The following is a 15652-nucleotide window of genomic DNA, read 5'->3' on the forward strand; positions in this document are numbered from 1 at the left end:
CCACACACATTGTTCGTCAACACATATCCAGTTGCAACAGGGACTAGCAATGATGGCTGGAACGCCAGCAGTAAATGCCATGTTGGCAAGCTTACTCCAAGACAAACTTCAAGTAACGCAGTCCGCCTCCCCTACTCAGTACGATTATACCAGCCATAGTCAGATCGAAGCGCGACTGTCTGCCGCGGAGTGCCACCCACCACTCTGTTCTAACAACTCTCCCGAGAAAGCTAGCAACTTCGACGACATTGGTCGTCGCATTGGGTCTAGATGTGGACATCTGCTTCACCCCAATACAGACGCCGACGAATACTGCCCAGTGTGCAGAGTCGTAGCTTATCTGAATCTACTTCGGCGCATTACTAAAGATTGGGATGGTAAAGGGGGCCCTTGGAGGCCACTGACAGGTCAAAGTACTGACGATCGCGACGCTTACTGCCATATCTGGCATAAAAGAAGACTTGAGCTTGCACAGCTCGTGATGCGCTACGGAGACGACGCAGAAAACGAAGAGCGTTGGGAACAAGACCACCCGGAAGAAGTTGAAGCGGCTCGGAAGACATGCTCAGCAGGCAATGCCGCGGTCATTGCGTGTGCCATGTCGAGGTATCCCGCGAAAGTAAGGACTGGCAACATCGCAGTACCAGACCGCTGCACCAGCACTCCAACAATCTTGCCTGGAGCGACTCCAAACCGTCACATCTCTGTGTCGAAAACCAAAGCTCCAAAGACAAGGCGTGTTCAATTCGCGTCGGACACGAACTTCAAAACCGCTCGGCCACGTGAAACTTACCTGCGTAGCGCGAAGGGATACGTACCAGGGAAACACGCAGCACCCTCGTCGAGCACCCTACTCAATACTTCGAACATGCTCATCAAACGCTACAACGTTCGGCAGCTCAAGATCATTAAGAAACTTGATTGCCCATGGAATATCGAGCTCGTCGACGCCATCGCTCTGTCCAACCATGAGGGTATTGCAGAACTGCATCCTCGGTGGCGCGAGATCGGGGATAAGATATCGCGTATACACGATGGAAAAGATGAGGTGCCGAACAAGACGTTTATGGAAAGTCTGCGCACTGCGGATTACTTGCTCGTGAAGACTGATGACAAAGATCAGGTCACCCATGTTATCCCGTACACGACAAGGGATATTGAGAATCTTCCTGGAGATGATGCGGAAGAGGCTTGTAGGGTGGAGAATAAGGGGTGGACATCACATTTAGAGATCATGTCGGAGGAGTGTCGTGATCAGATTTGGAGTACCTACGAAGGCGCAGGAGGCGCGACTAGGACATCAAAAAGTGGGCGTAAGTAGTAAGATGGAGAGGGTATTGCGACCTCAGGCCGCAGAGACTGAACGCCAGGACTGTGTGCATAAGATACCTGGGCCTTGGTAGACGTTGTTGAGCGAGTTGTAATGCGAACATAGTGGATGGTTACGATGTGATGCACATTGATCTGACCAACGACCGGTTGGGTATGACACAGACGTAGCGCCTTCGACTGATGCTGATACATTCATCCTACAATGCATTGTTAGTGCCCTGACTCTTGAATGATTCATCGCAATGACCCAAACACCCGTGACTGCACACTGTGCAAACACCCTGTTCTCAGTAGATCCTTCACTTGCGATTCGCTATTGCGCGTTCACTTCCAGGGCAGTCCACCGAAACAAACTCGAGAACAAGCACGGGCTTTCTGGCAATGTCTTGCGATCCTCTAATACTTATTCATTCACGTCAACGCAACCTTCCACATCATGCCCTCTTCCATAGCCGAGTACGTTCCCGCAGCCATTCTCTTCTCGCTCGAAGACGTGCAGCACTTCACCAAGTGGCAAGAAGAGCACGGCGTGGGCTCGCTGCCTGGTATTGTTCGGAATGCCACAGAGTACTGCGAGTTTCTTGCACATCGCCGCAGTGACGAAGAAAGCATCAAGCTCAAGCGCGGCGACACACGGACGCAGAATAAAAACCCTGCGACCATGTGCGGCCATGGGTTGCACCCTTCAGACATCATCACCGGCGGGTATTGCCCGGTCTGCGAAGTAGAGATGTGTCTCCAGTTCCTCGATGCGCTTGGCAAGGTATTCCAGAGATGTGGCGGCCCTTGGCAGGAAGCGCGCGTTCGCAATGAGTACGCTCTAGTCAGACAGTGTTGGCACCTGGCGCGCTATCAATTAGTCGAGCTTGTAGACATTCTGGAATGCTCGCAAAAGTACGAAGAAGTGTGGGAGAAACAACACCCAAGCGACGTAGGGTGTATGTGGACGACCAATAGCTCCTCGAAAGCGATACGTAATGCCCAGATGCGAACGAGATACCCAGCTGTACTGACAGAAGCCATTCCGAGGCCTGAAGTGAAACGAAAGCTTTCATCGTTTGACGTAGCGAGGGCAAAGGTCGCGAAGGCTCGAGTGAAGAAGCACGTCACTTTCACACCGGACACTATTACCTGGCCCACCCGCAGCAACGCCTGCTTTAATCGCACCCCGGCGCAGCGCCAGAGTTACCAACCTGGTAGGCATGCAGCTCCACTTAGATTGGCGTGGATTGACACATCGCGAATGTCCTCTTCTATAGCAGACCTTCTGAACCTGAAGGTATATGTGACCTGTGTCCAGGCTGAATTTGACGCCTTGGTCGACGACTCGTCTCTCAGACCACCTAGCCGCCATCATGGTATACTAAGCCTTCACCCCGGTATAGGACCAATTTCAGCTTTTGCCAATCAGTTCTTGCAAGGGGCAGAAACGGCGCGAGAGGAGATGCTCGAGATGATTAGCGTCGCCGACGCCCTCATAGTGCTCATTGGCGAAGACGATGTGGTGTTGGACCTGCATCTCTCTGTTTCGGACGATGTGGAGGATGAGGATGGTTTCGGCGATGAAGAGGTGGATCAGACAAGGTGGACTTGCTGGTCTGAGTGCGGCGATGAGGCAAAGCCTGACGTTGGTGGAGCAGCTGGTCTAGCTGCCAAATTCGCTGTTGACGACGAGAAGGCGCGAAAGTGTCGGAAGAAAGCTGGAGATGAGTAGCATAACTGCGACGTACGCTACGTTTATAGATTGTTGAATAGAAACGTGCTGGATTGTCTAGACACGAAACTCGTACAGCGAGTGGCAATGGTACCTACCTAGGTAGGTAGAGATGAAGTTGCGCCACGTGCCGCAAGACGCGTCAGTTTCGCGCGCGGGGCGATGCAGGCTGCTCTGCCCCACCGCGTTTCCATCTTCTTTGTTCACCTTGTCTATGGTACTGCTCAATGAAACTCCCATACTTAGATGGAATCCGCAACCCCGCGCGTGAACTGAGATGTCCAGTCAAGCCGCGAGGGCTCCAGGCAGGCGTCAGGCCTCCGGTGCCGTGATGCGCGCTGGACGGCGGGCCGGCTACGCATGCCACGGCGTCGTTCCACCACTCCCCAAGGAGCGAGGCATCCCGTCGCAGCCTTGCGCTAGGCTTGTACAGCTCTAGCAATCCGCCCAGATACTCTGCTCGTCGCAATATAAAGTATGGCATGCGACGTGTCCGTTGAGAGCCATCCCATCTCGACACCAGCATGGCTCTCATTACCCTGCCGCCGGAGCTCAAGCTAAACATAGCTGACAGCTTGGACCCGGACTCGACTCTCAATTTCGCCCTTACCTGCAAAGACCATGCGACACTACTCAAATCACTGTTGGGACAGCATGCACGACTACTTGCGGAATGGAAGGTCATCGACACGACCGGTGCTCGTACGCTTCTTTGGGAAACCTTGAGAGACGTAATAGCAAACCCTCGACTAGGGTGGTACATCAGGGAACTCAATCTTCCAGAAAGCCGGCAATACAATTGGAACGCGAACGAGAGTTTGCACGTTTCCCACCCAAAGCATGGCGTCGTGCCATCCGAAGAAGACAAGGCCTTGTTCATTGAGGCAGCAAGGGGGCTGCAGGATCTATATCCGGGGTTCGGCGTAGATGAATTGAACATGCAGAGACGATACTCTCATACCATCAACTTTTCACCTCGCCCGTACGACACGATTGGATCTATCGAAGATCGAATTCACGCTGGCTTCGAGGACGCCATAATCGCAATCCTTCTGCACTATCTACCTTATCTCACGACCATCAGACATTCAGAGGTCGACAGGGAAGACTGTCTGGAACTTGTTCTATGGCAGATCGCATTAGGATACAAGAACCCGGTCATGGCACCAAAGCTTCCCTTACAACATCTCAGGACGGTCGCCGTGCGTTACGCTCTGGACGAAGGAAGCAGCTCTCCTGATTGGGTGTGTTTTTATGCCAGTATCCCTTCGGTAAAGACGTTTGTAGGGCAAGCAATGGGTGGTTCGCCTAGCGAGGACGTCCTACGCACTTTATTCCCCACAAGTGCTGCTCCATGCTCTAACGTGGAAGAGCTATTCTTCAGACATAGTGTCTTCGATGTGGATGGCTTGGCAACCATACTCGCGAACATTCGGCATCTGAAGAAGCTAACGTATAACGGTGGTGATGCTCTGGTGTCCGATTCGAGCTGGTACGAACCAAAAAAAGTCATCCGAGCAGTTGCTACACACGCCGGCCGCTCGTTGGAGGAGCTTGTTCTCAGCGAGGAGGACACGGATGTAAGTGACTAACCTCCGTCATGGTCCAGACTAATTTCATTTGACAGAGTGAACCTCCCGAGGATGGCCCGGCGATTGTGTCTCTCCGAAGTTTCCAGAAGCTCCGCGTACTCCACTGTGAGTGGCGCATGCTTCGCCCCGACATGGCAAAAGAGGAAGACCCTGAACGCGATGAGCCGCTAGAACAAGGCTTTTACCGAAAGGAAGATTACGAACAGATTGATGTCGACTTCGACGTAAGAAGCCTTCTCCCAGAGTCCTTAGAAGAGCTTTTTATGAACGGCGATTTCGACGACTATGATGAATGGGAGCACATGGAAGATACAGTCAAGGCCTCAAGCGCCTTCACGCCACGCCTGACTATGGATAAGACCTGTATTAAGAGAGGAGGTTATTGGAGTGATCAAATCGGTACCGCAGAGGAACCGGATGGAGCCTGGTCTCATCCGCTCGGCCGCCTTTTCGAAGGTCATCATGGTTAAACTCGACAAACTATATGTCTCATCTCATTCTTGCTTGTAACAGGGACACTAAATTTCGGGTCAGTGCGCGCTTGCTAGGCACACGAGAATTGCTATAGCTGTGCGCACGGCTTCTCATCGTTCATCCTAGCGGGTCCTCTTCTCCCAATGACGCACTGGAAGAATTGACCATATGCCAAGAACCATGACGAGAAATTAGGGGACCGCTGGAGCCTGGACACCCCTTTCGTATGTGTATATAAACGCGCGCTCTCCGCAGCTTTACAAAAGATCTTATAATACACCTCTACCGAGCACACTTCTACAGCGCGCGCTTCTCCTGATACCTGTACTGTCAGTTATCGAGCGAACTTTTCGCGCCAGATCCCAACATCCAATCTCCCCGAAGCCGATATCACGATGGCTCCCCGAACGGTCTATACATTCGGAGGCCGCTACAAAAGCATCGCTGCTGTCGAAGATGCGCCATTCGCGGAGTTCATCTCTGTGAGAGAAACTGGCCTCAAATTCAACGTCGTCCACCCAGTCCCGGTCGCGTATCTGCGTGACCTAGACTCACGTGAACGCGATGCGGTCCACAAGCACATCACTTCTCAGCTATTCAGCAACAGCTACAAAGACGTCGGATTTATTGAAGCTGCAGAAAAGACCTTGGGTCTGTTGGAGACAGTCCAACAGGATATGGACCATGATCGCTCGACCACTGCGGACCTAACAACCACGGATGCGACCAGCAACCGGACATACCACACGGCAAAAGAGTACAAAGAGAGCCGCAGCTCCCATGGCTCGACGGATCAATTGGACGGTGATACTCATACTACGCGTGGCGTACAACCGAAATCCTCTAAGCGGTCTCGCGATATAGATGCTTGGAAGAAGGATGTCCCGCGTGGCCACGCTCCGCCAGCGGTCAGCCAACCAAGCTCATGTCTGCAATCCAAGAGTGGAAGCGGATCGCGGTCATCAAGCTCCAGCAGGATGCGGAAGCCTCGTAGGCGTATCGACTTCCGAAAGGACGCAAAGCTTGACGAGAAGACGCGCATCATAGTCGTAGAGCACACCGCTGCGAGTCAAGAGTTGGAACTTCAAGAAAAGCACCTTGCTAGCCTCGAGTTGCTGGCTTTGACTGTCACCAGCTCAGCTGCGCGACGCGATCTCAAAGGTGCTATCCGAAAGGCTCGTACAGCAGTCGAGAAGGTGCGCGTCCTCGAACGCAAGTGCAAGGGTGCTCTATCTGACTCCCGGGCACTTGTAGTAGATGCTCTCGACCTTGCTGATGATCTTTGGGAGAGATCAGAAGCGGAGGCGGATGAAGGATCAACGGTATCTTCGCCAACAACAGTATTTTCGTCGACACAACGGAGTACATCCACTGCCCTATCGGAGCCCGAATCCTTGGTACCGGCCCGGTTCGCCTCTCCCTCGGAAGTTGTGTTCCTGAAGCACGAACTGCAGAAGATCGACGACGATCTTTCGGAGTCGATGAGGACTTTGAACGGGGTCATCACTCGTTCACTTAACCGAGAGGGCGTCATCAAAAGCATAGATCGCGCACGGGCATGCCTTGACAAACTTCACATCATGCCGGATCGCTTTTCGGGCTTGGATGACGAGAAAATACGTAAATTTGGGGCTGCCACACTTGCAATCGCGCGGACAAGGCATCAGGAAGCCATGCGCGTTCTGGATGCAGCCAAGCAAGAGGAACTTCGATTGGATGGCCCTACCCAAGCGAAAGGTAGTGGAGGAACACGAGACACTGAACGCCAGCAGCCACCGCGAATGGAAGAAGAGCTCAATCAAATCTTTCAACGTATCTCTCAACTTGAGTTTGCCGACGCCAAAGAGCTGTTGCGGCAGCAAAAAGACGCTCTTGATCAAATTGTTCCGCAAGGGGTTGCGGAGGCGCACGATGGACGCCGCCAAATAGGTCATAGCTTGTATGACCAATTTCTGCAGGCAGGTGCACCGGAGGCTTACGGGGAGCCAACGTCAGCCACAACGGGGTTTCCGCCATCTTGGTTCCTGGATTGGGATGAGTACACGTATGCACGAGAGTTTTGGAGTAGTTCGTCCTGGGAGTATTGGGAATAGCCATCTTCATACAGCATACACTTTTCGAGCATTCATGATAGGTAGAAGAGAAAAACACATTCGCCATGTATCAGCCTTTCTCGACTGCACTGTGAACCAAACTAGCGAAATGATAAAACCCCTCATGATACATCACTTATAGTTCTGCATGTAGGGACCTCAGACGTCGTAGAAAGGTTTAGATGCTTCCGATATCCTTACGCACTTGTGAAGTGGCTATGGTTGACTGACAGATTCCGCGTTTAATTTGCCGAAGGCGACAAAACTCGGTTTTTGTACAAACCTCGGGACCGATGGGTCGCGACCACGGTGAAGGTGGCTGCAACGGGTTGCTTGAGGTACTGGACAGCTCACACACGTTTGATCTTTTCACTGACCGTATTTTATGTTCTATTACTGTCTTTATCTGCAGCCACTAAGGAGAGGTGAAAGCTCTCAGTTGTGAAGTTACTCGATCTGCTGATGGCGATGCGACCGCGTTCGGCCATAGCTATATAAGAGCGCCCCCTCCACAGCTATCGACGGTCTGTCTACTCCTACTTCAACTCTGGTATAAATTATAGCTTTAAACAATATCTACACTCTGCGAATGAGTTACGCCGGTGTTATCAGCTCACCGTCAACCTATCCAAAACCCATCTTCTACACCAGTCCCAAGAGCGGATTCTCTTCTCATGCTACTTGCAGATCTACAAGCCTAACCTTTCCGATAACGATAAGATGGATTCTGGTAATCGCACACTTCACACCGTTTACGGGCAATATCGTACTGCAGCGGCTGTCAGCAGAGCAGCTAATGCCGATTACATCCCGTTGAACGGCGATCGTAACATCAATGCAGTACACCCAATTCCAATTGACTGGCTGGATGAAGAGCTATTGCCGAGCGAGCGCGACCAAGTCCGGGAACATATTGCGTCTCTACTGAGTAGTCAGCGTCGCCAAGTTCCCAGGTTCGTCGAGGCTCTACAAGGCACCATGGAGAATCTGAACACCATCAGAAATAGGGGTACAGCTAGTCGCAGCATTCCTGCGCGTCGATCTGGAGGCGAGACAATCGATCGTCTGGCGGATGACTTCGACACTTTGACCATGGGACAAATGCATGGTACCACCTCACCATCGCATAACGTGCGGTTTGCAGAGACGGTTCGGACAGATCGTGTCTCACGGGACCCCGCGATCCCCGGTCCCTATAGTCCACAGCCATCTTCGCCGACTCCTCGAAGTATCATGCGCTCGCCCGGACATTCTCGTGCGAACTCAGCCGAAGCGATCTTGAGCCATGGAGCGCTGCCTCTACAGGATGCTCGAGTGCCCTCGCCCACCGACGGCTACAGTGCAGAGCTTGCTGCACTGGATGTACAACTCGACGAGATATACGCGGCTCTCAACAGCCAGCGCCGCATCGAGGACCATGGGTTATCGGAGCAACGTTTCGATAGCCTTGCGCAAGCTCGCTCCATGATTCGTCGCCTTAGAGGACTACGCCGTCTCAATCAAGTGGACATTGACACGGCTCGCGCAGCTGTACAATCAGTGATGACAAGCACTGGACGAAATGACACGCAGCGCGCTGCTGCCACGAACGCTGACAGTAGACCGGAACGCATGGGCCGCGGGCTGCCTCATCGTAATCATGAGATGCGGAGGCCGCGTCCAGTAAGTGGGAGCTTTAGCAGCATAGGAGAGCGGCTACGCCTAGCGACTGTACAGCATGACCAGCGTCTGTTTGCTCATACCAACGGCATGTTTCCAGTTTGGAGTTCACCTCCCGTTGACCCTCAATATGGGGACGGCATTCAACGGCCTGACGGTACCATATACTGCTGGGGGCCTATGGGCGGATGGTTGATGCACCATGGCCGTGATGGGGCCTATTTTTGCGAGTAAGCGTGTGATGATGCCTGGTCTTAGGACAGGGGCTTTGTATCCGGGTAACAGTCAGAGCGCAAAGGTCGGGGTAGAGAGTGCGCATCCATAGAAGGACCAAGATACCTAGGTAGAGACAGAATCGGAACTTCAAATCATTCGAGTGTGCTACATCAATGTACTTGGTTGTTATCAGGGCGCACACGTGCGACGAACGAGAGCGACGGGTTGATCCCGTTGCTCGAGGTCACCTGGGCCGTGTTCAAACATTCGATTGGCGCTAGCTGCACCGAGGTCCTTTCGGCAGTGGGCTAGCCTGAACCACTGCGCGCTTGCCACCTGGGCATCACCACACAACATACACAATGCGCATCATTGCACTCTCCTAATCTCAATGACCAGAGCGCAGTCTGCGTCAAAGGCGCACTCTCTTCATTCTTACTTTCCTTATTACATGACATCTGGTACCTCGTTCGCTTTGTCATTGGCAGCTCCTCGTTCTCGAAATTCCGCTTCAATAACACTCTCAGCAACCCCAGGGTAATTGTAAATGGCTAAGACCTTCAGACCAGCCTTTTCAATTATCGCTCTCCACTCCGCTTCCGTCCTCTCGCGCACCGAAAGATGTGCTAACATCATCATATCCATGGAGGTGGCGGCGATGGTGGGCTTTTCTTCTGAAAGCACAATCTCGTTCAGCAGCACCCGCGAGTAGCCGGGCTTTAGCGCTGGCTTCAGGCTTTCGAGAATCCTGACGCCGTCTTCGTCATTCCAGTCGTGGAGAATCGAGTGCAATGAGTACGCCCTGGCTGACTGGATGGGCTGAGGCTTAAAGAAGTCATGGACCTGGCTTTCAAAAGGAAGTCCTTCCTTATCCTTGATAGCCGCGATGACTGGCTCTTGATCCTGAAGAACAACCTTGCCCGGATGAGAATGGTGCTGAGTCAAAAACTGCTGGACGTCGTGGCCACGACCGCCGCCGACATCGACCAGAAGGGCCTCGCTGCAGCTGGGATCAAAGCCATCAATCAACCGTTCCGCGACCGGGTAGAAGCCGGGGTCGAACCAATTCGCCTTACCCGCGCGATACACCGACATGAAGTTGTCGAACTCATCGAGATGAGGAGGCGTTGCGACCAACCATGGGAAAAAAGGTAAATTTGTTCCATGCGCATTCTGCAATGGTCCTTCATTAGGCGACGTGGGTAGCCTGTACCCACTCTTTTTGAAGTACCCCGGGAAACCATTGAACGACGGTCGTGACACGTCGTAGCAGAAGTCAATGCTCTTCTGATAGTTGTCCGCTGCAAGTTCGTGGCTCAGACGGGTACCCAGGAATCTACCGTTCGAGAAGGAAACGATCTTCATTGCGATTAGGTGACGCATGATCCGTTGCAAAAGAATGGGGTCAACGCTCGTCTTCTGAGCAAGGTCGCCCGGACTAACTCCGGCATCGCCTGCATCTCTAAGATGCTGGAAGAGTTTGACTTCCACAGCGAACTTGCAGTGCGCTGACAATGCCGGCTGCAGACTCATAAGTATGCTGGTAACAGTGCAGGTTCAGTCACGAACCTCAGCCCAGAAGCTTCTCTGCAAGAATTCACTGGGTATCTCGAGCGCCGCAACCAGGTCTCGACCAAGCTCGATGAGACTTTCTCGCGAGCCGATTTGCTCGGCTTCGTAAGCTCTGCCAGCGGCCGCAACACGTTCGAGGATATTTGGTACGAGTATTGACATGTCTGGCGACGAGTGTTCGTTCTGCAATGTTTGTGAAAGGACAGAGAAGGAAGCGCGGGGCAGCCTTCTATTACAATTCTTCGATCCTTTCACACGGTAGCCATCGTTCGGTGCGGCTCTTGCCTTCCTATTGCGCCATGCGCCGAAGTACACATGACTCGTTTTCCCGCCCGATCGCTCAGCGCTTAGTCGTCTCCGCGATGTTTGGATCTTAGATCAGCTGCGTTGTGACATAAAGGCCTGATATCCGCAGTCTCTTTGACGTCTTTCGCTCGTCCAACCCAGCGGACCTCGTGAGTATCCAACGACGCGAATCCTACACCCGATGTGCTGGATCAAAACCTTTGGAACATCGCCTACCAAACGCTTGTCGCCTGCGTGCTTGTTACATTTGCCGGCATGACGTTTCCGGAGACAGACATCCGTCCGTGCCGCCCCGTCTTTCGTTGACCCACTTGGTCTGGCACTAGATCCTTCGCGGATGCATGAACAGACACTTCGAGCCGCACCTGTTGAAGCACCAAGAGCCACATTGCCGTAAGTAGTCACAAGGTCTAACTAAGTTAAGTTCTAAGATTAGATGTATTTCTCCTTGAAAGAAATAAATACTGTGGAAAGAAAAGCTATCTAGCTTAAAATATAGAGTATAGACGTAGAAAGACTACCTTTTCTGCTTGTGTTCGTCGTATATCTCCTACCAAGAGGTTGTATTGCGGCTCTCCTTTCAGCGTGTCAGTTCCAGTGTGGCTTTTTAGAAGATCGTCCTCCCCATCAGCTTCCCATAACGAGTAATTCAATCTTCCGACGTTTGAGATCGGTGTCTGAGAGCCTACCTCAAGCAGTACATTGACGATCGTGCCATCGTACGAAGGACCGACGTGATCATAGACACGCCTCGCAAATTTCCATGGATTTGCGAGCTTCCCAACACTGATTCGAAGCGATATCCTGCCTTCCTTGTCCTTTGAAGAGGGAGACATACCATGTTTCAAGGATAGTTTCACTGCAGATATGCCGGTGTTTTCGCAAGCCACATGTAGAACGAAAATCTCGGCATCATCCACGGAGCTTTTGTTAGCGACAAGTTGATATCCTCTTTGAGAAGCTCCAGCACGCTGAAAAGTCGCAGACGACCACCCCAGAGAGGTTTTCAACTACTGTTCATACGCTGTTGATACTTACTGCACCAAGCTTGAAAAATACTAAACCCTTACGGATGCTACGCCAGCATACTGATGCGCAGTTGCCTTGCATCCTGCGGCCTACTTTACCTAAGTCGAGCTCGAATGGAGTCTTGAAAAGAAACGGATCGCGGAGGCAAAGCGCGTAGGTCAGGATGTGTATGCAACCTACGAAGTAGATGTAGCTGTATCAACACAGAAGGAGGACAATGAGGGTACTACTAATAGCGATACTGCGCTTGATCTTTTCTAGCAAGCTCGTAAGCGTGGTCATTGGCCCGCCGCAACTTCAGTGTCTACCACGCCGAAGGAACCGCACAACACTGGCCTGTAGGCCTGATAAGTTTATGGCTAGTGCCACTATGGCAGATCAGGATGTTGAGAATCCTCTGAGGTGTTAGGTTCACTATGCATCTGACTACTCTGTGCTCTCCGAGATGGCGTTGAATCGTTTACTCGTCCGGCAATGAGCTCTGAGTGTGAGCGTGTATTCCTACAAACAAAGAAGGTTGTTCAAAATGAACGAAAACGCCTCAATTCAGGCACTGCTGCAGCTATTGAATGTCAAAATCACTTTTTGATTAGTATCGAGCGCACAATACCCGCGTAGTCTTGATTTAGCGTAATACGTGTACGTAATCCCAAGCCACGTAAACTAGATAAGCCGCAATGTGCTTGCGATACAACCTTATGTACTTGTCCCACTGGTACGCAACCTGCACGCAACTATCTCCAATCTTGCGAGCTGGCCATTTATGGTGCACAAATTTATTGATTGACGCAAGGCTGCTATTGAGGCTGGGAAACCTTGTCATCCAACCACTGGTTTTTATGGAGATAAACATATCGGTCTTCCACAACCCATCTCCACTAGTATGTCGCACCACGACCCGTGTAGCCATAGCCGCACGGGTTGTCCGAATCATGCGCAATGCCATACCACGTGCCCCTTGTCTCCTGGCTGTCCCATCCCATACCCTTGCCATTGTTGCAGTTGTTGATGACGCGATTAATGCTCCACTCAGCGTCCTGGCAGGGCATATAGCCAGTGCGGCAGAAGCCATTGCAAGCATAGGCGACAATACCGTTGTACGAGTTGCTGGAGACGCGTTTGGCGTTCCCTGCTAGGTTGCCGTTCTGGCATTGACTCATGAGGTCTTTCAGTGCGGCGCGAGCGTTTCCTTGGCTAGACTGGTCGGAGGAGCTGCAGTGTGTGCCGCTGTTGGAGAGGGAGCAGCCTCGTGCCTTGGAGGAAACAGAAACATGTTAGCTAGGCGCTTTTGTGGTCAGGGTCGAGATTGCTCAAGTAAGCCTTACCTGAAGGTTGACCGTGGCGGCCATGATGGAGCTGCTTTGGAACAGGAGCATTCCGGCGGTGGTAATAGCGAAGAAGCGCATGATGAGTAGGTTGTTGCTGTACAGTACGAACTTCGATATGGAGACAAGCGTGCTAGACTGAAAGACCAGGTCGACCTGTGATGACTCGATGTCGATGGAGAGAGTGTGTACTCACATCACAGGTAACACGTCGTACTTATACACATTAGTTCCACGTTGGCTAGATCACATGATATCTCACTGTGCAAGTGCACTTACTTCTAAGCTTGGAGCTCCTGTACACGAGCAACCCAACACGACAATAGTAGTTAGCAATGCAGACAGCATCAGTCATCATCAGTACGAAAATTGACCAATGACACGCACCCGGGGCCTGTTTTGCAGCGGAGACGTAGCGCTAAGCTGAGTACGGAAGGTGACAGCACGTGCGGAATCAATTCATGCCTGCTAGACGAAGTCGTCACATCTCTAGACGGATAGTGGCGTTGTCAGAGTGAGCATTTAATAACACGCTCAGCCAACCTGGCTGCATGGAGTGTGCTGCGTTCCCTTTCAAGAAAACGCTAGCATAGCTCATTTTAACGACTCTGAACGTGCATGTCCGCTCCGGCTTCTATCCAATGTCCAGTTCTCGGTTGATTTTAGCAGCGCGTCCACAAGCGAAATGTCTCCTGTATTAGCAGAGGTGGCTGTTCGTCTCGCCTGACATCGATAGTACCTAGGTACTGCCAGCCACAATAAGCGCTTGCGCGATACCTTCAGCTGCTGCATGAAAAGCCTCATTAGAAAGTCCGCTACGACACGCATCTGCGCCGCTCTGTAAGAGAAGGCGAATGACTTGGTTTTGGTCCTAGTAGGCAGCGGCTTCAAGAGCTGTGTTAGGTGAAGTGACTACCTTTGATGTTGACTTTAGCCCCGGCGTCCAGGAGGACTTCCGCAATATGAACACGGCCTACCATTGCTGCCGCATGTACGACGTTAGCAAAGCGCCAATTTCCCTTGAGATCTGCTTCTCGATTGACCACCTGGGCAGCAGATGGCACAAGCAGCTATGGCCTTGAGAGATGCACATCGTAGAGGACTACCCTAACTAAGCTTTTGGGCCCCTACACGTCACTTTTTGGGTTGAAAGGGTATTCTTCCAATGTTTCTTGCCCATGTAACGAGCTGAGAGCAATACTGCCCGGGGGTTTAACAAGCCTGATGATGAACTTTCGAGACATGTACCTGACCTCGGGAGACTTGGAACTTTGACTTCGCGGGTGTCGCATGTCTCCTGAGTGTATGCGCCTCAAGCGCGTCGTTGGCTTCCAAGGTTTTGAGAAGCTGGTCCCACAGACTATTTCGAGAATCGGTCGAAATCCGCACTACTTGTGGTGGTTGTACTGTTATTCAGAATGGCATGGACTACGTCTTCGCGGTTCCCTTGACACACAGCATGAACAGCACTCTTAAATCTGATGCAGGTCCTATGATCAGCGCCATGATCTAGAGGCATTTCAAGGGCTTTCACACGGCCTCGATAGGCGGCGCAATAAAGAGCACTGCCGAGCACGCCACATTCGATTGATACTAGCAGCCTGGCCGAGCGGACTTTACGAATTGGGCATGACCGAATAGGGCAGAGATATGTATGCCCGTAGTCGTTCCGTTGGTCCTCGTCGCAGATAGCTACGAAGGTGTTTGCAAGCAATTGTGGGTCTTGGTCTAGTCTATTCTGTACGCAATGAGTACCTAGGTAGCGACAGGAAGGCTTAGACAGAGCCTGCCCGAAGACAACGTCTGTGTTTTAGCTAGACACACTAGTGCCTTGTACCTAATTTTGTAGACTCTATTTAGTAGAAAATTACTAAAAAGCGCTTAGCTATTATAGTAAAGTATTAATATAGAGTAGAGTAATAAAATATAGTTAGTAACTCTATATAGTAGATACTTAGCTATTATCTTAGAACTACTAAAAATCTTAATTAATTTAGTAATTATTACTCTACTTATAGAGCTCTTAAGGTTATAAATTATTAGTAAAAGTATAAGTAGTAATTAGCCTAATTAAAAACGCCTATAATTAGCTATATATAGTAAAGTAATTATAGTAATTATAAAGATTAGTATTTTAGAGCTATAGTAGTAACCTAATATAATATATTATATTAACTTACTACTATAGCTATAAACTAAGCCTTAGTAAGAAATATTAAAACTTTAGATAATTATAATATATATATAGCGTAAAGTATAATATATAATACTTTAGATAGAAGTAAAAAAGTCTAAATAAAAGTAGTATAATATTATTAAAGCTTTATACACTAGCTAGTA

The 15652-nt window shown here is 51.0% G+C and overlaps 5 protein-coding genes across 5 annotated transcripts; 3 read left to right on the forward strand and 2 right to left on the reverse strand.

Annotated features, from left to right (window-relative positions):
• Nucleotides 1-1768: 1768 nt before the first annotated feature.
• On the forward strand, nt 1769-3046 carry J4E93_009319 (uncharacterized protein; the record flags this gene model as incomplete). The annotated part of the gene is made up of 1 exon (XM_049347212.1): nt 1769-3046. The coding sequence occupies one exon, from the start codon at nt 1769-1771 to the stop codon at nt 3044-3046; it is 1278 nt and encodes a 425-aa protein (XP_049195776.1).
• A 524-nt stretch (nt 3047-3570) lies between these two features.
• On the forward strand, nt 3571-5108 carry J4E93_009320 (uncharacterized protein; the record flags this gene model as incomplete). The annotated part of the gene is made up of 3 exons (XM_049347213.1): nt 3571-3748; nt 3800-4626; nt 4674-5108. 3 exons carry the CDS (start codon nt 3571-3573, stop codon nt 5106-5108), a joined length of 1440 nt encoding a protein of 479 aa, XP_049195777.1.
• A 399-nt stretch (nt 5109-5507) lies between these two features.
• J4E93_009321 (uncharacterized protein) lies at nt 5508-7205 on the forward strand (the record flags this gene model as incomplete). Its single annotated transcript, XM_049347214.1, has 1 exon — nt 5508-7205. The coding sequence occupies one exon, from the start codon at nt 5508-5510 to the stop codon at nt 7203-7205; it is 1698 nt and encodes a 565-aa protein (XP_049195778.1).
• A 2322-nt stretch (nt 7206-9527) lies between these two features.
• Nucleotides 9528-10814, reverse strand: J4E93_009322 (uncharacterized protein; the record flags this gene model as incomplete). Its single annotated transcript, XM_049347215.1, has 2 exons — nt 9528-10601; nt 10650-10814. 2 exons carry the CDS (start codon nt 10812-10814, stop codon nt 9528-9530), a joined length of 1239 nt encoding a protein of 412 aa, XP_049195779.1.
• A 2051-nt stretch (nt 10815-12865) lies between these two features.
• J4E93_009323 (uncharacterized protein) lies at nt 12866-13199 on the reverse strand (the record flags this gene model as incomplete). The annotated part of the gene is made up of 1 exon (XM_049347216.1): nt 12866-13199. A coding segment is annotated over one exon (334 nt), but the record flags the coding sequence as incomplete, so codon positions are not given.
• Between the last annotated feature and the right edge of the window lie 2453 nt (nt 13200-15652).

The sequence above is a fragment of the Alternaria ventricosa genome (genome assembly GCF_023758065.1).
Source record: "Alternaria ventricosa strain BMP 2768 chromosome Unknown scaffold_20, whole genome shotgun sequence".
NCBI lineage: Eukaryota > Fungi > Ascomycota > Dothideomycetes > Pleosporales > Pleosporaceae > Alternaria > Alternaria ventricosa.